Genomic DNA, 25,411 nt, shown 5'->3' with positions numbered 1-25,411 from the left:
CTTTCATATAAGCAAAAATAGAAACAGCAAGGAGGTGAGGAGGTGAATATAGATTGGCAATATAGCTGTACACATGCAGCATAAGCTTAATCTGCATGAATCAAGATATATAGCCAAATATTTAAATATATTGATGTTGCACAAGCTTCCAATCCTTTATGATAATCTGTGCTGCTTTACAAGCCCTTTTCTCCCCACTGTATTTTTTTATGTCAAGTGAGGGACAAATGAGGAAAACGCAGGTGTTTTGAAGCTGACCCTGCACAGCTCACCCTGTGGAGAAAAAAAAAAAAAAAAAACTCAAGGTTTTGCGATCAACAAAGCATTACCATATTATTATATTCCTGGATTATTGGGAAAAAAATCTCTTAACAAGCTGAAGCTCTCTCTCTCTCTCTCTCTCTCTCTCTCTCTCTCTCTCTCTCTCTCTCTCTCTCTCTCTCTCTCTTTCTCTCTCTCTCTCTCTCACACACACACACACACACACACACACACACACACACACTCACACACAGTCCAAATTGTCATGTTGACTCTTTCCTCTTATTCATTCTAAGTGAACTCAGCCAACTCTCTGCCGGCTGTACAGGACGTTTCATCTGAACACTGAGATGTCTGTGTCTGACAATACATTTTCATTGTGTGAGTGCAACTTAAATGGCCTATCTAGGTCTTTTCAGTGGCAGCAAAAATACCATCGATTTCACTAATGTATCTTACAAGGGCAAAACGACATTGTACCAGCGACTTACTGAGACTAAATTACGTGAGCAGAATATTGCTGCCTTGACTTTTTTGAGCAGCTTCAAGGTCTGATGCGTGTAGGTCTGTTGGTTTGATGACCATGGGTGGCGTAATGTCTCGCTCTTGAAGTTTTTGAATGTGATGAAGATACTCCAAAATCCAAAGCTGAATAGACATTACTAGTACTGAGAGACTCAAATGACATCTAAAAGCTGTGGTGCAGACAGTGTGCTGCAGAGAGACCATGTGCTGTGTCAAAGTCTCGTGTTTCATGGTCCAGCTATTTCTCCTGCTCCTTCCTCTGCACTCCCTTTGCTCTAGATCCCTCTCTCTTTCTCCCTTTCACTAAATCTGTTTCTCTGTCCTTTTTTGTCCCTTGCTCCAAGTATTTTCTCTCTTCCCCTCCCTCTCCCCTTTTCTCTCTCTCTCTCTCTCTCTCTCTCTCTCTCTCTCTCTCTCTCTCTCTCTCTCTCTCCCTGTCTCTCCCTAAATCTGTTCTGCTCCAGCGGACTCTCTTCTTTAATCCTATCTGATGAGGACCCCAGTCGTCTCCACTGCTGCACGGAGAAATGTATGCTAATATGGCCTGACTGCAAAAATGGAAATTAGACTCCAGCACTCAGAACAGCTAGAGACAATGCAGCCGTGAAAGATGCAGCATTGTTCCACAACAAACCCCAAACAAGAAGATAAGAGCTTGTCAAATTTGATCAGCGATGAATTATACATCTCTGGCCAAGTTTAGCATAGCACTACCTTTATGATGAAGCCTTCTTTATCTCTCGGTTGGCTTTGGCAATCTCATACTGCTAGCTAGAGCTCTTTTGTGTGTGTGCATTTTAATGCATGCAGTGTAAGCCGTATTGTACGTATGAGACGTGAGTAGATAATATGGCCCTCAAAATATTACAGATGATAGCGGGCCGTATTGGATGCAGGAAACAGAAAAGGGCACCATGCAAGCAGGTTTGCCAGGGAAACCTTAGATGTAAGCAGATAGGAGCCTTTATCACGGCTATGTCTCCAACTGGACAAGTGGTTTAGGAACGAGCTGCTAACAGGATTATGCCTTGTGTGTTCACCTTTACCAAGCAGGCGTAGGGGAGAGATCGATATGCCACTAATACGATCAGGGAGGGCTATCACCTTTCGTCTTCTGCCTCCAATGGAGCACCATTTGCTTTGTGACTATGGAGCGGGAACACAACACATTTTGTATTTATTTATTTATATATTGATTTATTTAATTTTAACTCAACATCCAACTAAATCAAAGCGCTTCGCACATTCCCAAAATGGGACATGTCTGACAGCATCTGAAATCTCTCAATTTGAAAATTCAAATCCATTCCACTGTAATGGGCCAGAAAGGGACATGAGCTACATCGCTCGCCAATCAAAGTTCTTGTCAGTAACAATTGCACATGCGATACCGGTGCATTTTCATTCACCTGCAGGCCCAGGCAGTAGGTAGCATGAGCTGAGCATATCTCATTAAAGTACAGGAAAATGGCTCTGCCTTGTCTATTGTGCTCTGTAATTCCTTGGTGATGGATTCCTCCCCCATCTTACTAATATAACAGCATTTCAGATCCTGAACCCCGTTCTCTTCTCTATTTTCTATTGCTCCGAGAAAGACAGTCAAATTTCCCTTAAGTTAATGACATTGTCACAGCACCTTATGAAATCACCACCGTGTAACCAATAACATCTGGCAAATAGATGGCGCATGTAATGTCTGCTCAGCCTCACTACACACAGCTCTCCGAATGAGGGAGAGACAGAGAGAGAGAGAGGGAGAGAGAGAGACAGACAGACAGAAATACAGAAATGAAGATGGACTGGAGGGACACACAGAATGACAAGCAGAATAAATGGAAGACAGATCTGCCAACAACTGCAAACTGCAGGACAACAAGATCAAGGTAAATTAAAAATAAATAAATAAAATATAAAAAATAAAAAAAAAAAAAAGATGGAATAGAATCAAAATCAGGGAACTGATTCAAAGGACCATCTGAGTTGTAACACTGACCGCTGTGTTTTTTGACAGCCAAAGTTTCTCAAAGAAAACCTTCAGCTGAAAAATTATTGAAATAAGTAATAAATAATAAGTCTTGTCTTGCCCAGACATACAAAGCATCAAATAAAAGCTGGAGAGTTCAGTTCAATCTCCATGTTCTACAGTCCCAATAAAAATAAATGGAGATGTGTAGAGTGGTACCAAATATAACCATAAATAAATAAATAAATAAATACAGCAAAGAGGGAAATATTAAAAAGCCTTTATTGTTGTGGTTTCATTAAAAAAAAACACAACATGTTTCCACCACTGTGCGTCTTCCTCAGGGCTTTAAAAGAGACAATACAAGCCAATAGGAGGCAGTCACATGACTGCCTCAGAGAATAACAAGTAAACAAAGTGCATATAATGAAAAACTGAAACCTTATTGTATTTGTGATGATTTTAACTTACTGTGGAAAGCTGTTTGGTTCAGGCTACTTTAAATTTTCTCACCAGAACATTTTGATACCGTCTCTATAAACTGTCAAGGGCCTCTCGGGCCAGTTGCTATGGTGATGCACGCCTCTTCCCACGTGGGAGCATGCTCCCGATGAGTAGCGGCTCAGCCAATGACTGCACTGCATCAGCCTCACGTGGAGAAAGGCGTGCACTACAAAAGTGGAGCTGCAACAAGGACCTATAAGATGCTCTATAGTACATCTATAATACATAGGTTTTTATTATACATCAGGCAGCTGCAAACAGCAACTGCTAATGCACTTATTTGTGTGTGTGTGTTTGTGTGTGTGTGTGTGTGTGTGTGTGTGTCAATGTGACCGAAGAAAAAGAGGGCAAGAGACTTGAAATGTGTGTTTTTACAGTATACATGCAAACAACATTCTTGCATAACACTCCTGTGCCCCAGTAAATGCTTGTGTGTATATATGCTGTTTGTGTTTGTGTATATGCTGTCAGTATATAGTGTGTGTGTGTGTGTGTGTGCGTGTGTGTGTGTGTGTGTGTGCGTGTGTACGTGTGTGCGTGTGTGTGTGTGTGTGTGTGTGTGTGTGTGTGCATGTGTGTGTATTTTCTGGTAGTTGAAAATTCATGAGGAAAGATGGGTATAAAAAAAAAAACTATAAAAAGTCCTTCTATAACTTGTTATTGTAGCTTTGGGACTTGGGCTCAGGGTCATGATTAGAATGAGGCAGAATGCGACAGAGGGGGTTGAATTTAGGGGACAGGGCATGGATGCAGCCAATGAAAGCCCTCACAAGTATAGCATTACAAGTGTGTTTTTGTGTGCAGGACTGTGTCTCCCCTTACAGCATCACGCTGAGCAGAGCGGAGCGCTCCCAGCTCCTCAGCGGCCCTGGCAGGGCTCTGACAGTTAGTGCTGGCTGCCCTCCCAACCTGTCTCTCCAATGGGACGCCAGCTGGCCTGCTGCTGCTGCTGCTTCACCACAACCACCATCACCACCAGCGAGGCTGGCTGAGTGAAGACAGGAACATAGAAAGAGAGGGAGAAGATGGGAAGTGCCAGCTTGCACCATCCTCACCCGCTCACTGAGATGTTTAATCTGTTGTCAGCCTCTCACTCCTGTTGTCTCTCTTCGCTGGCGATCCGATTTGTATGCGGATGGTGAGTGCAATTCATTGCACTGAATGTCCAGCTGCCCTCTTTGCCCATTCTCTCATCCGGGGCTCACTCATACGCCTCAGCATCTCTGATACCACACGTTTTTGAGACTCATTTGCAGTAACAACAGAACAATCAGAGGCTCTTATATGACTAATACAGACTCAGGTGTCTCAGTATCCCTTACTGAGGCTAAAGCTATGTATTGCTGCTCTTAATGCAGCTCAGGCTGAGGAGCCCTAATCAGCTGGAGAGGAGGGGTGGGGAAACTGATGCGATTATCTATTTATTAAGCAGCCCTCCTTGCTTTTCCCTATGTACTCTGACGCCTGCGTGTCCCATTAGAAGTGTTCGGTCAGCAGTGCTGAGGGCAGCACATTGGACCTGCTTCACACCATAATTAGGCCTTCTTCACACATCACAGTTCTGTTTGGCTGGGCTCTCCTGAGACACACTCATCATGTAGACACAAAGCACCCCCACCCGCACCCACACACACACACACACACGCATACATGCCAAATAAAAGACATCACACATACACACATGCTTACAAACAAGCTTGTATGCCTGTGCGGGCACACACACATGCACTGCAGCATCGATGCACTCACAGTTGTTCATTTTAATGGTCTCTGCTAGAGTATTTCGATCTTACTTTCAGTGCAGTAATGGTGCACAGCATCCTGTTTCCAATCCTCAGTTGCAGCATCAAAGAAATCAAATTTCAAAGAATGAATCCTGATTTTGGTTCAGAGCGTCAAATTTAAACAAAACCATCAGACTGTCAAACTGTCAGCTCCTATATCTTAACAACTTTTGCCTTTATCTCCCCTTTCCCCAGCCACTCTGCCTTCTCTCATTTTACACCTATTAGCAACATGTAACTCTGCAGTGTTGGATGCCTGCCCAGCAATTAAATGACAGCCGGGAAATTTGATGAATGATGATGGAAAATAAGCACATACTTAGAAGATTTTAATCAGCTCTCTTTTTCTCCGCCTCTCTCTCTCTCTCTTTCTGATGCTGCCTCTATTTTGAGTTGACGCACTAGCAACATCCATGTTTTGGTATGAATTTTAATACATGCTAACAACACGCATCCAAATAAGATTATATGAAAAAAAACAATGGTGGGTTTATCTCAAATGTAATTTGCAGCAGCATCTCAGCAAAGAATTAATCTAATTTTATAATGAGCTCTGGAGAAAGACAATTTGAGGGTTTATAACATAAGGGAGGCAGTGCAGCATAAATTCACCTACCACTCAAAAATACTTAGAACAAAAACTTGTCATGAAAATTACATCTCAGTCACTCGGATAGTTTTTAGAGCAGTGTAACACACCACATATGGTACACACACAAGAGTTGTCGGTGAATTAAATATCACTTCGCATTTCACCGTCATTTTTGTGATAGCGCTGCCAAGAGCTGATCACATCCCAGGTGTCAACCTCAGTGAAGGTTTCAAGTTGTAGATGACATCTAGGAGACAATGCTGCACACTGAGCTTTCAGCCGCTTTGGTAAAGCGGTTCTCTGTCACTGCGGAGCTTACAACTTCATGAATATTTGAAATGTTGGAAGAACATGTCAAAGTAACCCACTCTAATTCCCCCAACAGCACACTTAACGTGAGGTTGAGTAAAATTGCTTTTGAGAGACCAGCAACTCCTGTCCAGTCATTAAATACTCAGATATGTTATGTGAGATAAAAAAAAAAAAAATGGAATGAGAATAAGAATTGTAGCTGTTATTTGTAGTTATTTGACCATTATTTTTATTTATTTACTTTTTACCAGAGGCTACTGGAAATGAGAACATTGATTAATAATTATAGCTACAATAGTGTTTTTGAATGTATAATGTTAACATTTTAACCAATGGCTGAAATCAGTGTTGTTGTGGCTCAGTAAAGTTGACTTCCACTGAATATGTCCTTTTTATTAATATGCTAGATAGCAATGCATTGTCTCAATTGATTAGCATTTAAATACAATTATAACATATTGAAAATGTTTTAAATATATGAAAAATGTGGAAATACATTTACCTGAAATATATTTAGACGTGCCAGTTTGTTATATTTGTATGTATTGTTCATACATGGGAGGTTAAAGGTACAGTACACAAAATTATGCAAAAGGGTCAACTGGAGTGAGGACTGTGTAGACTCATCTGGCAAGAAAAGCTGGAATAAGCAAATAATCTGGTGAGTTGGGCAGATGATGAGAGCCATGTAGAGTCAGCCATCAGGTTTTGTGTGTATCCCACACATTTTTTTTTCTTCCAATTGTGTCTTGGCTGTTTTGCACACTGCACTTTTAAGCCCCTTGAAACTTAATTTTGTTAGGTGCTTTATAGATAATTATTATTATTAAAGTCCACCTCCAGCGCTGTTTATTAAAACCTGAAAAAGAAAAATTATCCCTGTTCATGAATATTGCATATTTTCATGGGTTTTTTTTTTTTATATGAAAAAACTTCCCTTAGTGCCTTAAAACATGTAACTCTGCACCTTGTTCACATTAAGAATGCACAAATCTATTAATATGCAAATAATCCCTGCCCAAAGCCCTGCCTGTTTGCACACCGGCTCCTAATTTGTATCGTATTTGATAACCTATGTTAGAAAAAAAGAAAGAAAGAAAGAAAGAAAGAAAGGAAGGAAGAAAGAATCAGTGAATCTCTTAGTTACACTAATATTGTTCATGTGAAGCAGCCATTTCAAGTCGGTCTTGTGGATTTTTTGAAAATAAAACGCTCCGGGGACTGGCGGGGCTGGTGCTGATGATATGGAAAGCAACACCCTGTCAGCTGATGGGATTGGCTCCTTCGCTGGCCTGGTTGAGTCTGGATTTTTGAGACTGGTCTTGGTGCACTGCAGTCTCAAAGTGGGAAAACTCAGTGACAGCACTGACTGCTTATTTCACTCCTGCTGTATCTTGTAGCATATGAAAAACGCCACACGGACATGTTAACAGGGTTACAAGCTTGATTTTCATCAGAGGCGGTCTTTAACACTCATGCTATTGCCAGTTACTGTAAGTGGAGCTGACGGACCAGGGCTTTGACCAGCAGCATCACTGGGCTGCTGAGTGTTGTAATATTCATGAACATGAGTTTTTTTTCCCCACTACTGATAGACAGAGTCAGAGACAGCAAAAGGTTTTCAGGTAGCTGGACAAATGCATACCCATCACCTGCCATAAACTAAGTGAGTAGCTCAAGGCTTGGCTCTAAAATTTCATGACACACTGCAAAGAGATCATTCCCCCAGGCTCTGTCTTCCCAGAACCATTTTTGGTTGTTGCCGTCACCCCATTCCCACAGCGGTGTCTGACTGATGTGAACTCTGGCCAGGCCAGCGACGCTAGTGTGTAGCAGTTGCTGCTGATCCCATCTGTCAAGATCAATCCTTTCTGTTACTGTATAACTTATATATGTCATTGTTCTATAGAGAAGCCATGTGAGCTGTTACTCTCAGGCAGCTCTCTCCCCAGCTCTCAAGACAACCTGGGAAAGACTCCAGAATGTGATATCATTAAGAGGCACATCTTGAAGATGCTTGTAAATATAACTTTGACACTCTTATGCTTGTTTGTTTGCACATAAATGAGCAAAATATCACAGACTTCAGGATTTGGAAAAATCTTTGTTATATCCAGGTAGGTGTTGAAGCATTTGTTCACACAAAGGAATAGTAAAATCTTATTGGAGAACTGAAAATTATTGTTACTCCCCCTGAGGCTTCCATGGCATATTGCTTTAAATTTAATACAGAACCACCGATTCTGTCTTTTTTGCCATTTTAAAAAGCCTCAGTTTCACAATTTGAATCTGTTTAATCAACCTATCTTAAGTTTTACAAATTAATCAAGGTCAGGCAAGCAAAACCCCTGAACTTTGTCCTTTTTCAAAGGTTTTCCAAGATTAACTTCTACCGTTGGTGTTAGTGAGAATGCACACCAGGCATTAACAGTAATGTGGACACAAAATGCAAATGTTTTTATTTTAACCCCATAGTAAAAGGAAGACATTTTAAAGGACAAGTGGGTGAGCAGATGGCAGAGCCATTATTACCCGCCATCTGAACCACAGTACAAAATAGAAAAGCCAATGGTTACGTTCCACGGCTGTTCCAAGCTGTGTTTCGCCACTCTATTACTTTTTAAAGTGGGCACATCAGAAGGCAATGTTGGGTGAAAATGAGGGACACAACATGATGTGATGCCGCAGGAAAAACATTGTTTATCGGCCATGGATGAAAGAAACATAAACATGGTTTGGCATAGGATTGGAACTCTTACTCAGCGTCCTGTGCATGGACTCTGTTGTATTTCATCCTGCACTTTAAGAAAATGGCGTACCCACAATTCTGTATAATATTTTTTTGCAAAATAAATCCATTAAAAAAATATGTTATCATTGTTCTTTGCAATGAATTTGTTTTTTCATTGCATTTGACTCTTGAACTGGTCGCTCTATCTATGCAGCTTGTATGGAAAAGTTATTTGAATTCTGACTCCATTGAAGTGAATACCCAGCCGTGTAAATCAAATCTGCTGGCTTATGAAGGAGACGCAACAACAATTTTGAGAGCAATATGCAATATTCATTGTTCATAAATAATTAATTTGTTTGCACAACGTGCCCAAAGTGATTGTGGCCCTTTTTCATTTGGGTGTATATCTATGGCAAACTCTGTCTCGCTGAATGGGAGCGGCATTTGTATTTCATTCACATACACCACTTTACCCATACTTCATTGCATTCTGCTGTTGCTCCTGGCCTCGCTAAGGTTTCAGAAAGAGCTCAGTTTCACAATAAGCCTTTCATGCAGAATCAGGCACAGGATCTGCTGCAGCAAAAGAAAATAATTATACTGGAATTTTATCTTTCTTGTGAAACACCCAATTATCTACATCTATTTGTACACTTACTCAGGTACAAACAATGATTACTAATGGCCTGAAGAGCAGTAGTGGTTGGACAAACATGTAATTTTGTGCTGATCTGAGGCGCGCTGAGATACAAAGCAAAAAGAGAAGTTTCATTTTGGAACGAAAAAAAAAAAAACAAAAACGGCCAGCAGTGAGGATTTCCACTCTGCTGCTGCTTACCTGCAATTTTAAATGGAGATACTAATATTATTTACTGTCTGTCTAGTGCAATGTGTTGCACAATGAGGGTGTCTACAGTAAGAACTGTGGCTGTTCTGCTGATTTATTTCCCTGCCCCAGTGCAGCCAAGGACACTAAGGCTAACATGGGCTTCACATCACCATCTTTACAGAAAGATAATTACAATCTCAGACACTCAGCCAAATGGTAGTGAATACTAAATGGGGGAATTGCATTTCTTGCGCAATTAAAAGAGCTCAAATTAGTAGGCTGATTTTAGATGCACAGATCAAAGCTTTTGTGATTAACATAACTTTGAAAGCGTAAGGGAAGTGTGCAGCGATGTGCTTTGTCATGCAGACTACAGGGTTTCAGCAGCAACATCTTCCAGGATGAATGAAGGCTCAGTTGCCGGTGCATGATGTCAGGAACAGGCCCAGTTAAGTGGCAGTTCAGTTTCATGCAGCTGAATTAGCATGGCATGCTAAATCTATGCTGTCTCACCAAAACAGCCATGACAGGATCAATCTGCTGAGTTGGGATGAATCACCTGGGAACACGGCTGATCAATAGGCCAATAGGAAGTTCTGTCCACGTCGTAATGGATGGCTTCAGTTTGGCTAAATTAAGGGAGCCATAAAAAGCATCCTTAACATATGTAAAGACGAATGATTTGATCAATGAAATTTTTAATCAGACTGAACTGTTGCAAGGTTTCAGAAGAGTTGGGCTGCGGTCAAAGAGTTTTTTATTCATTTATTTATTTTTTTACTTACTGGTTGCTAACTGAGTGAGATGACCCAGAAGTGTCTAATTGGCAGCCATGATAGGAGCTGGTCGAATTCTCTACATGTCAAGGAAAGGTGCTTCACTGTGTCCATTCGTCCTTTAGCACAGGATGCACTGGAACATGGGAAAGAAGATAAAGCCATCCCACAGTTCCTTGCAGCAGCAGAATTTAAAATAACATCATTCGGCTGTTCACATTTCAAGGTGTGTACTGAGTTTTGTGGTGTTTCTTGAGCTTTTATATGCACAGGCTTATAATCACCATAATAAGAAGTCTGTCAGAAGTCTGTCTTCAAGAAAACGGATATGAGATGTTTTTGATGATGTTTTTAATTCAACATGTTTGAAACTAGAGATTTTAGAGCCTAACCTGTTTCACATGTCTTACAGGAATCAAACAATTATTTTCATGCAGTCATACTAGTTGGGATTCATGCTGATAAATATAAGCGGACAGGAGGATGAGTGTGAGCAACCATTCTTAAGGTGGCAATCATTTCGCTTCACCTTTGTGATTGGTAACCTGTTGTCTACATTTATACTGCCTTCATGAAACAATGCAGTAGGAACACACAGGTCAGAGTAACTAAGATGTGCTTTTTTTAGTTCATTTTCAGAACACTGTAGTTTTGCCCTTGGCAGACCCGTGTAAATAACATCCACCGTTGCATAATTACATAACCGGATGTAAGTGCAATCAGATTCACCGTTTTTGTCCTTTCCTAAGTCCTTATGAATCCCTCTTCACATCTTTCCTTGATCTCATGATGTTTTCTATCAAGGTCAAAGAAATGTGGTTAGGAAAGGACAGAGGATGTAATTTTTGGACTATTCAACTGCAGCCTTCCTTTAGCTGTGACCGGAGGAAATGAACATAGCATTTCTTTGTTATTTACAGATACAAACAAGTCTACATTGATGTACTCCACACTGGTGCAAGACATCCTGGGTGTTTTTTTTTTTTTTTTTTTTAATGTCTGATGTGTGATGTGTAAGACATTGAAGCTTGAAGCTTGGGGAATGTTTGGCCTGTTGGTGGTGCTGTGATTGGCCACTGTTGTCACTTTTATTTAGTGGATTCTGGAAATGTAAAAACACATCACAGGCCTTTTCCACAGCAGCCATTTTGACATGCAACAGCAGGGTAAAAACAGGCATTACTAATGACTTTAATTATGCTTTAGGTGTAACACAGCCATTCCAGTGAGCCAGCATGAACATTAGCAGGACACCGAGGGCTCTGTGAGACCTCGGTGGAACTGAACCTTAATTAACGTTATTAGTAACTGCTGTGTTTGCCTGCTATTTCTTGTCAAAATGTCTGCTGTGAAAAAGATCTATCCCCCAAATCCTCCACAAATTTGATCCCTCAGTGTTTGAGATATTGAGCAAGAAACTGAGTTCTTAGTGAATCTGTGGTGGCCCAATCAGATTCAAAATATCGGACTCCGGTGTCAAAATCCATTATTTCACCAATTTTCATCCAAAACAGACCAGCGGCGGCTCAGAAATCACATGCGATGGACGGAACCCAATCCATAGAGGCCTCCCCACCTGCAGAGGACTATTATTTACAACTGTGAACTCTACACTTTCCAGCCAGCAGTGACACGTTTTGCACAGCCTCCACTGTGGAGGAAACTTTGCAACACTCCAAAATCACTGGATTCATTGACAATTCAACCCCCGTGGAGACCAGCTCCCATATCTCACCAGGGACTATCACAAAGGGCTGCATTTAAGATTCTGACGGCATCTTGATACCAGCTGCCATGAACCACTGCACCTCATTGTGAAATCTACCTCTTTTCACCCCATTTATGTGTGTAAATATTGCCGACAGGCTTCCTGCTGCTGTGAATACTGAGTGTGTCAGAGCGCCGCTATCCGGGGAAAACAGGGGTGTCTGAGGGAGCATTTGTAGAATAGAAACACACGTCATGCCTGTCAGAACTGCCTTTTGTTTTTATAGTCAGGCGAAGACCTGCCTCTCAGCATAAGGTTCAACACTAGCCATGTTAAAGGACTGCACTGTGGATGATGCCTTCCTTAACGTAAGCAGCGACTCCAAATGGAGTCAACTCTTCAGTGTGGAGGGTTCTGTCAGGCATTTAGTACCAAGAGCATTTAATGCAAATGCAGTTTGGATCCCTCTGGCAAAAAGATTTTATTTGTTGTATTCTTCACTGAAAAAAAAAAAAAAAATCTCCATCTTAAGTTACTCAGTCTCACATTCTGAGTAAAAATCTTTTTTTTCCTTTAAAACAAGAGAGAAAAATCGGACAGTGGGATCAGCTAATCCATCAGTGCAGTTTTACTTGTTTCAGGAATTTTTCAGGGAACAAGTAAAAATATGGAGACGAGGCAGAATGAAGCAGATCAGGCCACCAGTATCTAACACTCCTAGTGACACTTGATTGAAGAAAGTTCTGGGCACAAGTTGATTAGTACTGGAAACAAGTGGGAGTCTCTCATTTCACTGCAAGACTTAAAACAAGATTTTGAGGCTGAATATTAGATTGAATGCCTTGTGAATGTGTTTGTGCATTCTTCTTCCTCTTCTACTTCTTCTTCTGTCAACATAGCAGGTATGCATCAATTCCTCACTGTCAAGTTTGTGATTCAAACAAGGATTGAACTCAGTCTTTAATACTTTGTCAGAAGGGAACAGAGTCATCCATGTGGTTGCTGGACTGCTATATTTTTTCTCACTGTCTCCAAAGTCAGATACACCACATGCACTACATTGCCACAGTTTAGCCCTGGAAAACCACAATAGAAAAACTAATTCATCTCTAAACCATCTATAATTTCAGTCATTTTCATAATCTTTCTGTCAGCTTGGAGCTGACCTATTTTCTAAGAGACTCATTCATCACCAGTGGCACATGGAGGTTTGCTTAGTTGTGTCCTGAGTGCATATATTATAGTTAATATGCAGGAGATTTGGCAGTAAGTCAGTCATGTGCAAATTTTGAGTGACTGCCAAAAATATGTGTACGTTATCCCCAAAGGAACTTGTGCCCTAAATGTTGCCAGTTTCTACAGTGTACTTAATGGCTCCTCTGTTTTTTCAAAGGAAAAGGTAATTGCAGCGTGTTGGAACTATCAAAGTCTTTTAAACCTAAATTCTCAGGACTTTGTCATGCCTATCTCACAGTTTCCCCAGAGAGTGCCAAACAACGTCTCTCTTGTACACCAGATAGAAGTTCAAAGTAATCATTCGCTTCAAATGCCACATTTGAACAGTGATGTTGACAATTTAAATGGAGCAACAGCGAGCGAACAAAGGAAAACAGAGCATAGCTCGATGAGCTGCGAGCTAGGCGGTGGAACCGTTTCCACAGGTGGCCATTGGCTATCATATGACTCCCTTTGGACGCAGTGAGATGGAAAAATACATGGTGTTCCATCTGAGACTTGTTCATGTGTGATGCCAACCAGAGCAGAATACTGTGTTAGAATATAACACTGCAAAAATCCCTATATTTAGCCTTATATTCAGCATTAAAATCTTATTTTTCATAAAAACAATGGAAAAAATCTCCCAGTTGGATGAAGCCAACTCTTTTTTCCAGTGCAGTTTAATTTCTTTCAGGGATTTTTCTAGGAACAAGTATAAATATGTTGAAACAAGGCTGATTAGCCCACTAGTATAATGAAAATGACACTTGATTCAAGAAAATTCTGGAAACAAGTTGACTGGCACTGGAAACAAGTAGGATTATCTCATTCCACTAGCAGATTTTCATTTACTTATGAAATGACATTTTGAGCACCCATTGCTGGACAGGATAACTTGTTATAGTGGACTTTTTTTTTTTTTTTTTTTTTTGCAGTGAATAACCATAAGCCTCTGTTTCTTCTCTCGTGCTATTTTCCTTCACACACACATACACACGCCACTTTGGCAATCCTCGGGACTTATGCATAACGTCAGCTGGGACGGTTGTGTTTGACTGTTACAGTGGAGCCCAGAGAGGCCTCCTCAAATGCCAGATTGTCTTGTTTCATACCATGTCTGACACTTATAGCCGAATGCATTTACTGAAATGTCACACAGCTCCATCCACAATGGCGATGAGGACATATCATATTTATAAGCCCTCACATGAGGCAAATGGCAACACTATGTGCACAATAAGCATCATAATTGTGTTCCCTCCAATCTCAGCGCACTATAGTGGTATTAGGTGGACATTTTGGCTATGAAAGGTTGCATTATATTGCTCTGGTGAAGGAGGAGAGAATGGGGGAAAGCTGCGAGCTGACTTATCTACAATAGACAGATGGGTAGTTAAATTCTGAGCCTCCCCAGTGGTCTACTATTCTGGACCATATTGGATGGGTGATGCAAAGGTACATATAATAACCAGAATGATCAGCGGCAAACAGATGGGGGCTGTGCAGCAACACACATAGACACACACATTACACTATGACAGCACACACAAACACAGTTTTAATACTTGTGAGGATATATTCAGCAGGTTTACATTAATTCCCTACACTGCAAAAAGCTCAATCTCGAGTCATTTAGTCTCATATTCTGTATTAAAATCTTGCTTTTCTTCAAACACACGAAACAATCTGCCAGTGGGATGAGATAATCCCACTTGTTTCCTGCACTTATCAACTTTTTTCCTGAATTTTCTTGACTCGAGTGTTGTTTTGTTGATACTAGTGGGCTGATCTGTCTGGTGAATGAATGACTTATTGAGATGGATTTTTTTTGGCACTGTAGTTACCTATAAACTAACAACTGCATGAATAATCTTCACTGTTCCTTAATTCATTCCAGACCTAACCATCGAAATACTTTCTGAAACAGTGTCCTGAGGCTTCTTTATTTGTTTTTTTTATTAATTCAGCTACTTTTTATTTCTCTAAACAAGTGAGAGTACTGTAGCTAACACTGATTTCAGATCATTTTAACATCTAATACAATGTAGATTGTGTCAAGGCATAGTTCTGTAAAAAAAAAAAAAAAAAAAAAAAAAAAAGACATAATTCTAATAATTCTCTTTGCTTCATCTCTTTCTCAAAAAATCTTAACTAGTTTTAGGGGATAGTATTTGCTAAGGCTGAGATTTTTTTATGTATTGCAATCACTGGACCACATTATTTCAGATTATCTAATTCACACACACACACACACAAAGTATGAGCAAAAGAATGAGTTATGTATCCAGAATTAAATAGATGATAAAATTATAGAGCTCTCTGCTGCAGATACCTTGAGATAAAACATAAGCAATTACTGCCAAAAAATAAAACCCTGAACTTGTTGAAAATTACAGTTCCTGTCTTCACTGCTCGAACACTGCCGCTATCAGGGGGACCATACTGGTGACAATATAAAACGGATGGACGAGATGAATCATTTAGATCCTAAAATTAAATTTAAAATAGCCTATATCAAATATTAACTGTCTTAAATCCATTTTACTCGTCCATTCCACTGCGAGGAGCTGATCTTAGACTCTCCCTGTTGACAACTTGACTGGAAAACAGCGATGATGGTCTCATGAGGAAGAATGATAACGGTGATGTCATCTTTATTGTGTGTTTCGGTTTGAACAAGGAGCGTGGGCCATCACTTTTATCCTCATGTGGCAGGCTACATGTAACCCACCAGTGCAAATCAGTTGCTGCATAATTATGCATTCATTTTAATCATTCATTTCATGGAGTCCCAATAGAGGGCACCAAAGTCCCCAGCCGAGCCTCTCTGCAGTCTTTTCTTCAGCTTCCTAGACAGAAAAGGCCCTTCCAGTGTAGTTTGTGGTGCTTCAGATTATTTTTTTCTATCTCACTTGTAGCCCTAAATGGAGGGCAACTGAAAAAATATCCATGGATTATCAACCTGGCTCGAAGGGGTCTCTGAAATGAAGTGTGTATGTGTGTGTGAGGGGAAGAGTGAGAGAGAGGGAGAGAGAAGATGGGGGAGATTATTCTGATTTTAAGCTTTTCCCCCAACAGATAAAACCATCTCACTGCAAAAATGTCAGTCTTACCAAGCACTTTATTTTTCACTCGTTTTTATCAAAACAAGAGAAAAAGTCTGCCAGTGTTATGACATAATTCTACTGGCTGTCAGTTCAGTTTCATCTTGTCTCACGAATTTCATAGAAATACTCGCCAGTCTGTTGATTCAAGACAGAAAAAGGCAGATCAGTCCACTAGAATCATGAAAATAACATATGCTGTAGAAAATTCTTGAAACAGAAGTTGAATTGCACTGGAAAAAAGAGCAGTTCTCATGCCTGGTTGTCTTGTTTTGAGAAATAAATGTTTTGGGCCTCAACTCTTAAATAAGCAATTTTTCTGACTTTCTTCTAGGGTTGGAGATGGAATAATCAGATGCTGGATGCTGCAGGGTAAACCAGTTGCACACCAAAGCATGTAATAAAGCCTTCGGTTTCGTGATGTGGTATAAAGGGAGTGACAAACGCCACATTAGGAGTTAGTCTGGGGTGGAGGATGGGTCAAACACATGGACTTTCCTGTCAGAGATGTGGGTTCAAGCCCCCCTGCTAAGTGAGAACAGTGTTTGTTTTTAATGTCAGCTTGCTTGTTAATATTTCCTAACTTTAACCACAACCATTCCCTAACCTTAACCAAGGAGTTTTGGTAACAATAGCTAATGAGCCAACGTCAGATAATGATGTGATGCCTCGCTGGTGATGTCATCACTGTTCAAGGTGATGCGTGGTATTTCAACAGTAATCTACTCCACAACTTAAGCCCTGCAGATACTTTCACTTCTATTTAAGTAAAGTTTCAGTAAGATTGAAAAAAAAATCTAGTCTTACAGTATGCTCATGCAGAGACTTGAGTTGTATTTCTCAGTTGTAATCCTGCCTTTCTCTTCTCTTATGCATGCTCATTCATATCTTCTCTTGCTGTCATTGCCTGGGGCCTCAACTGAGCCAGATCAACTGTTCACATCACCTGGTCATGTCTGTCCAATGGCATAACAACACACCTCCCAGTTTAGCCTATCATCTTGCTGCTGTCTTTTTAAGTATGTGGTTATGTTGTAGCCCTGTCTCCACTTAGACCTCACAGAGCCATCAGTGGGTTCAGTCTCATCAGATGTCATCAGCCACCTTCACCACCAGTGTGTGTGGAATCCATGGGGGGACTTTATTATCCTGCTGCTCGAGCCTGAGGCCCCTGCAATCTTAAACTCGGCCTGTAGAGTCTTAAGGCCAAAGACTTCAGTTACTGCATCTGCTGTAATAAACATGATATTTTCTCTGTCCACCTGCATCTTCTGATTGAAATTAATTACTCACTTAATTAATTAAGCCTGAGCTCCTGCCATGACCCCTTAAGGCCTGGACCCCACTTTGAGAGCCTCATTCACAAAAATATTCTGTAGACAAAAAGCATCAAAAAGTTGTCAAAAAAGTTGTATATATTGCAGCAGCAGTGGTGTGATGTATGTGCTGGGTGATACAGGCCTCTCACAGTGTAAAACATTTTCCCAGCAGCCTGTTTGTGTTCCAGCGCAGCAAATGAAAGCTACATGACAGACAGCGTTACTGGGTGATAACACTGGCACGCTCAAATATGACGGGATAGGCGCAGACTGCTTTTGGTGTTGATTGCTATGGTGTGGAGCTGGGTCTCCTGAATTCCGATGCTCTCTCTCTCTCTCTCTCTCTCTCTCTCTCTCTCTCTCTCTCTCTCTCTCTCTCTCTCTCAGCATCCAGCAGCTGCGCCTCTCATGCCTTTCCTGACGCCGAGCGAAGCCTCCCATACAGATGAGCGCTGGAAGCCACGCACCTCTTGACGTAGCCACAGACCGGCTGCGGTGCCACTCGGTCTCCGTAGCACGTATTGCGCAACGTGACTGATGCACAACTCGCTCCGGAGCCCGCACGGCCACACAGCCACACCGGCACCCGCCCCCCCCCGGTCTTCCGAATCCATTAGAAAGCGGTCTCACAACGCCGAGACAACACAACGCCACGCCGAGAAGCTGTAGAAACCGTCTTCGCTCCTCACCGGATGGACCCTCCCCTTGTCATCACCACCGGGAGAGATGAGTAGAGCGCGCGGCGTCAGGGTGCAGTCGTGATGTGACTGTGTGAGCGCGAGCGCACGAGCCTCCCGGTGTAGCATCAGCAACAGCGGAAACTTGACGACTTCATTGCCCAGAGGGCGAAGACAAACACAACCGCACTGTTTTTGAGCAACGTGTGTGTGTGTGTGTTTAGTATGTAGCATATGTGATGTGGCTTCGTGTGACAGCATGCGGTCAATGCAACAGCATTCACGGAGCGGGTTGAGCCGTGGCCACAGCTGGAATTGAGGAGCTATGACCGGGTTGCCAAGCCTCCGTCCGCCTGTAGTCCAGAGCATCCGTGCGTCCCCCCCGCTGAGGTGCGTCGAGGGTCATAGCTAAAGTGCCACACTGTATCCTTTTGCCTGCACATACCTGAGGTCGAGGAGCGACTGCTGCTTGTTGTAAGGCCGGGCTTTCTGCAGCCCACTCCCCGCGCCTGCCTCCCCTCTATCTTCAGCCGCGTCTCGGCGCCGCGACCGCTCCGCATTCGAGTCCATGCAGTCTAAAGTCATGCGCCCATAAAGCATTACAGTGAATTTACTGAGACTAAATTAATCGACGCGCGGATTGGAGCAGTGCTGTGTCTATGCGCCCCAGTTCCACCGCCCCGGAAAGGACTTCTTACCATTGAGAGCTGGATATGTTGAGATTAACGTGAAAAGGATGGATCTAATTATCTGTGTTTTGATGCTGCTGGCGCTGTTTGTGGAGGGCATCCGCTGCCAAGGAGTGTACGGTGAGTCTAAGCAATTTGGTGCTGCTGAACCGAATGTGATCATGACCTTGTGAAAATAGTGGCCGCTCATAAATTGCCACCTCCTCCTTCCAAAAGCACATTATAACGAAACGATGCCAAATCAGTGTGCGTGTGAGTGTGTGTATGTGTGTGTGTGAGTGAGTGTCAGTGTGTGTGTGTGGGTGTGGGTGACATACCAGGTCTGTATGTCATGTTTGAGAGAGAGGCTCCAAATATTGTCAGCAGTCTTCAGGTTATACAGTGTATCGCTTGTGTAGCCAATCATGCACAGCCCTTTTTGTCATCCAATCCATCACTCATGATGGTCGGTGAGCAGGCTAAATTTAGCAGGCTACATTCATAGGTTATTGCACTGGATCCTGCTAGATCTGTCGTTAAGCAGGTCCAGACTGGTCGCTGTATGCATAATTTAATTATCATTCACAGATTCACAGAAGGTCGCCATGGCACTTGCCTCACATTAGGCCAAGTGTCCTCTGAACAAGACCATATTCTGTGGAGTGATGGTACTTGCTATGCACAGTCATGAATGATTTTCATGTGTGCTGGATCTGTGTGCCCATTTTTGTCTATCTTTATACCTGCCTCTCTCTTTTGCTCTCCGTCTGCCCCTCCACACACATACACATATGCACACACCTACACTCAACAATGAGCACGCATTTCTGTCTCTCAGCCTGTCTGCTTGTGCAACCGGTAGCACCGATGATGTCTCATACGAATCATCATCTTTCCAGCAGCAGCAGCGGCGGCAGCAGCGGTAGCAGCTCTGTGAGGAAATAATGATTCATGTGCACTAACATGAGGACAGGAAGACACCTCAGGGTACACAGCCCAGACCCGTCACCGCTGACAAGTGGCACTGACCAAAGCGTGGGCTGCACTGGGAGAGTGTGAGGTCAAGTAGAGATGTGGGATGGTGTTACAAAGACCTTTGCCAAGCACCAGACAGATCTGCTTTGTCTTGATATGTGTGTGTGCGTGTGTGTCTGTGTGTGTGTGTGTGCAGTGCACGGTGAACAGGGATGTAGAAAGTGAAGGGTTACGATGAGCTTGGTAAAAACAGCCATGCTACTACAGCTGCCCTGTGATGCACTATAATTTTATCTATTCTTTTATTCAAGATGGAGGTGGTGCATTAGAGAATATATTAAATCCGAGTGCATTGCAAGGCAGCTGGAGCATGACTGTTCTTGTCATGCTGATCCCCTGCCCATGTCGCTGCATTTCTCCCTCGCCAACACCTGTTGCAAACTTGGGTATTTGATACTAAATTGTATCTAGAAATGCCTATTGATTTCACCCTATCTTCAAAACTCCTGCCTGCCCGTGATGCAGCTTTTCATGTGTTGTCTGAATTGAGTTCATTTTTCCAATTATGCAATGAGCCCCAGGGCAAAGCCTCTCCGCAAAGATTGACATCTCTAAAAATCTTATTTACTACATTCAATATCCACATCGACTGAATCAGTTTCTCTGAGGTACATCCAAGAGATTCGGGTGTGATGCGAGCCATCAAAATTGATCACATGAATGTGGGATCAAAGCTACCGTTTCTTGGCATAAGCAAGCTGCCCATATACGCTTGTACATCAAGACGCAGTCTCATTAAAAGAAATCATATCCCATAATGCTCGTTGCAGTGTTGCGATATAGTTACATGTCTGCTAGTGGGCTTTAGCAGCAGCAGCAGCAGCAGCTCTGGACTGAACACACCGAGAGATGGAACAGATGGAAGTGTTTTCCGTTGCATTTGTGTGTGTTTGTGTGTGTGTTTGTGTGCATCCAGGGTTGGGGCTAGATGTTAACCAGCCTTGGTTCCCCTGGGCGCATGCACGGCCTCCTTTCTTAACTATTCCCCCTGTTCTACAGAAAGTCTGCTGTACTAAGGATTTGCATCTGTCTGCTTGCCATGCTGCTGCTGTGCATTCTGGGCCAGTGGCATGACAGACAAACAGCAGTCAGGATTGGCTCATTTGAAGTGAATTTCCTCTGACATTGATGGGTAATGAGATAGTTTGTGACTATGTTAGTTCAATAGATAGATAGATACATACATAGATAGACAGACAGACAGATGGATGTGGGGGTTGCAACTCTAAAATTCAACAGAAGACTTAAGGGACTAGTCTTAACGCTTGACATCGAGCTCTTCATGAGGAAACTTAACACACATGCCCTCCTGACATAGTGCACCATCAATTTACATCCATCACCCTAATCCATTGTAGTTGCTTGTAGCAAAAGGCTTTAATGTTTTTGAATTAAAGCTTACATGTCACATTCTCTTACTTTGTGAGGAGCCTCTGGCGAAGTACATGACTCAACTGCGCTGAAGCAGCGGCACAGGAAGTCTCCAGGGACGTGGTCTTAATGGGAATTTATTACCGGGGTTCAAAGTAAACATTTATTATTGATAGGAGCAAAACATTAGCATGCATGTCGGCAATCGTTGTTTGCATTCACTGAAGGTTTTGACACATGAAGGGACACAATTGCAAAAACGGTGTGCGCGCCACAGGTATAATGCAGGGAAATTGTGATTGGATAATATGAGGATTGAGGAAGGATAATGCATCATGCTGCCAGAAACTTTTTAAGAAGTAGCATTTCGTAACAGGTTTTAGGATAAGGCTAGGCATTAATGCCTTGCACAATTCATATCCTTGAAGTCAGTGTCATTAAATGCAGTAAAGAGCAGGATTTTCTCTGAATTTTGGTGCTGAAATGCATCCCAGTAACAACTATTTGTGCTTTTCTTTAGCCTCTGTAAGCTGCTTTCTATCACCAGATTTCATCATCTCCCTTTTGCGACGTTCAAAGCATCACCTTTTCAATTCCGATTCTGGATTTTCAAAGTCACTCAGATGGCATCAAAAAGCAGATCATTGGGGCAATTTGTAAGAACGAGTTTCAGTGTCTTTTGCTGTTGTTTGTTGTTTTTTTTCCCCCAACCATTCATACTGTATACATCCTCCCTGCTGACTGGATGGTGGAATCATGATCTAGTGACGAAGAAATCTCATTCTAGTGTGTTAAGTGGTGCTGCCAGAGTCATTAAAGAGGATTGATGAAGGTTAGTCATCCGTCCATGACTGCAGGCCTCAGAGGAAAAAAGAGATACCACTACAGTACAACATCTGCTCCACTCTTTTTCTCTCTGTCTGCCTCACTTTTTCCTTCCTTTTTCCCACTTGCCCTCTGAGTGTGCCTTTTCGCTCATCACTTCCTCTCTCACACAAAAAGGTACACACTCTCTCACACGTTGCCTACCTTTCTTGTGCGAGCTTGTGCCATTATCTCAACCTCTGCTCATCTCTACGATATTCTCAAGAGGTACAGTAAGCCAACAGCAGTTTCCTCTGTCATGGTTGCTGAAATGCCCGCCATCTTAAGAAGTAGCTGCATCCCCTGAAATATTCTCAAATGGCATTTGTTTCAAATGTTGCTGACAGTCAACAGCAATGCACTAAATAATATCAAATGCCTGGAATGGAACATGACTCTTATGATACCACAGAAATGTTTTGCTGGTTGTTACTTTATCCCGAGATGTGCCGCCTTCAGTATGTTCTCTTTGCATCAAAGTTAGTCGGCGACAACCTCCATGGGATGGGGAGATGTTCCTGATGTCGTTTTTGTGTTGTGCCACTGAAGAGAAGCGAAAAAAGTTCTTACTGCTTCTTTCCTATTTCTCTTCTCGCTCGCCCACCGCCCCACACCCCCTCCTCTCTCTCTCTCTCTCTCTCTCTCTCTCTCTCTCTCGTTTGCATTGAAGTCCGAGCAATTCGTAGGGTTTCTTTTCATGAGCCCCGGTTCAGACGCTTTGGCTTCTAAGCTATGCAAATGCATTCTGCCAGTGAAACTAAAGCCGTCTTTGTTGGTTCTCAGAGGCCTCCTCCACAGAGTCCTTCATCATTCCCTTGGATCGGGACCCTCACATTTCCCACCGTAATGAGACAGCGGATAACTCTCTTTCTTCTGCTTCTCCCCCCATCTCTCTGCCTCTCTCTGTCTGTCTCTCTCTCTCTCCCACTCTCTCTCTCTTTCTCTCTCTGCCTCTGTCTCTCTTGCTCCCTCCCTCTCTCTCTCTCTTTTCTCTTGAGAATAAGTGTGGATGGACATCCATATATGCTTCAATCAGAGGTGAATGAGGATATGCAGCTGGGTACCTTGCACTAGAGGTAATTTGTTGCAGTTGAACAGTGTGCAGTGCACGTTGGGGAGTACTATATACCCTTGGGTGGGGCTTCAGATAGCGCCAACTTAATCATACCGAATGGCAGTTCTCTTTGGACCTAGTCCTCTGAGACTGACACTGAATATACACTGGAAAGAGAATGTTTAACTTTAAGTTAGTGCCAACACAGCTAAAGTACCCCTGCTGTTGTGAGTATTCTCAGTCAAATTAAACTTAAAAAAGGGAGAGAGAGAGAGAGAGAGAGAGAGAGAGAGGGAGTTTAACCAAAAAAGGGGCAAAATAGTGAACAAAACTGAAAGTAAAATAATTCTTCAAGTTTACATTCCCCATTGCAACTAAAAACAAACAAAAAACAAAACAAAACAAAACAAACAACAACAACAACAACAAAAAAAAAACAACAACAGCTCATAGAGATTCTGTTACTTGGAATTAATTATTCGTTACAGAATATGAGGTCTGGCTTGCAAACTCCAGCACACTGTAAAAATAGTTATGTTGTAATGGGTGTCAATTGTGGTTATTTTCAACCTGGGCCTAAATTTCTAGTTTTTGCCATCATGATGATTGATTGTATTGGAAATTTCTCTTCACTGTCAAGCATTCATACCTCCAGGTCTGCGGAAGCAACGCTGTCTAATACCCACAAGCAAGCCCACTGGATAATCTCCAACATCTGAATCCAATAATGGATTAAAACACATCCTTTCAGTGCAATAACACTCACACACTGCAGTGGGAGGTTTCTACAACCACTGTCCAATTACCCACTGCCTGAAACTTGCATATATTTTGGTATTTAATAAGTTATTTCAACTTGCATGAGCTCATTGGTAAGTAGACCACTGATGCTGTGGTGTTCGTTAGATTTCTATACAAACAAACAGCCAGCTGTCAAAAACCATGCATGTCAAGCTCCTAGCAGTAATTACAGTCAGATGTGGGAAATTTTAGTTGGGTGTGATATTTCACATTTGTTCACTCTGGAAGTGTGTCAACACAAACAGTAAACAGCAACAAATCCACTGATATCAGCAGATATTCACACTAATACATAAAAACTAGTCCTGTAATAAAAACATGTAATACTAAGTTCATTTATGGTTAATTTTTTAAATTTGTTAATCCGAATTGGTTATGGATGTGCACATTGCAATGAGGGAACCCTGGAAAACTGAACCAACAAAATCTTATTTTTCCAATTCTTCTAACATGACTTGAACGCAGCAGAAAGCCGGCATTAAAAAAGAAAGTGTATGAGCAATGTATGAGCCATGAGAATGGCTCAAATGGATGATTATGGCTGAAATGATGTGACATTTCACTGCAGCTGTTTGAAGGCATACGTTGTTGCAGTGTGAGTGTTGTTGTGATGAAAAGACAAGTTTTGAATGATTTTTCTGGTCATGATGGCAAAAAGTAGGAAAATAAGCATGAAATAAGATTGAAAGTAAACAACCTACACAACTGTTTTTTTCCAGTGTGCTGGAGCTTGGAAACCAGATTTTACATTATACTAATAATAACCAATTCCAGCTAATTGAATGTCTGTGTCCTGTTTGTTAGCGGTGTGCTGAGGAGGTCATATTGCCTGTGAGTCTGTGAGGTGTACCAGGGGATGGGGGATGTAAGCTTGAAGAGTGATGCTGCTCTCAATTTCGCCCACTCTGCCTCCTTTGCTATTTTGAAGGATGCAGCTGCGTACAGTTTGGCAGCTGGTGAAAACGCATGGGGGTGGCAGCAGGGACTTGAGCAGGGGGTGTCAACTCCCATAATGTCATCCATACAGAAAAATAGGCAATTCAGCTGAAATTCCACAGGGATTTGAACGAGTCGGGAAAGCACCATAGTATGCTTTTTACTGACGTGCACAGTATTGACATGATTTTGAGCACGAGCATAGTTTTTGTTTGCCGCTGAAAAAAAGGGGTCTTAGAGTATGGTCACTTTTCCAAGGTTTTTTCCTCCATACGCTCAATGGCAGTTTGTGTATAAATTTCAGTGCGAAGACAGAATCATACACATTTGAGTTGAATGACATATGATGCAGAGAGGTGATTAGGGAATGCTGTAT

At 42.0% G+C, this 25,411-nt stretch overlaps 1 protein-coding gene across 1 annotated transcript in view; it reads left to right on the top strand.

The window, feature by feature from the left end:
* The first annotated feature begins 18,906 nt into the window (after positions 1–18,906).
* The window catches only part of mdga2a (MAM domain containing glycosylphosphatidylinositol anchor 2a), a 168,836-nt gene continuing 162,331 nt past the window's right edge, over positions 18,907–25,411 (top strand). The window contains exon 1 of the mRNA XM_030047533.1: positions 18,907–19,115. Within this exon, the coding sequence (XP_029903393.1) occupies positions 19,043–19,115 (73 nt within the window). The 5' untranslated portion in view covers positions 18,907–19,042. The remainder of the gene's footprint in view (positions 19,116–25,411) is intronic.

The sequence above is a fragment of the Myripristis murdjan genome, chromosome 24 (genome assembly GCF_902150065.1).
Source record: "Myripristis murdjan chromosome 24, fMyrMur1.1, whole genome shotgun sequence".
NCBI classification, from domain to species: domain Eukaryota; kingdom Metazoa; phylum Chordata; class Actinopteri; order Holocentriformes; family Holocentridae; genus Myripristis; species Myripristis murdjan.
Note: the sequence above shows the minus strand (reverse complement) of the source record. Positions and strands in the feature narration are given on the sequence as shown.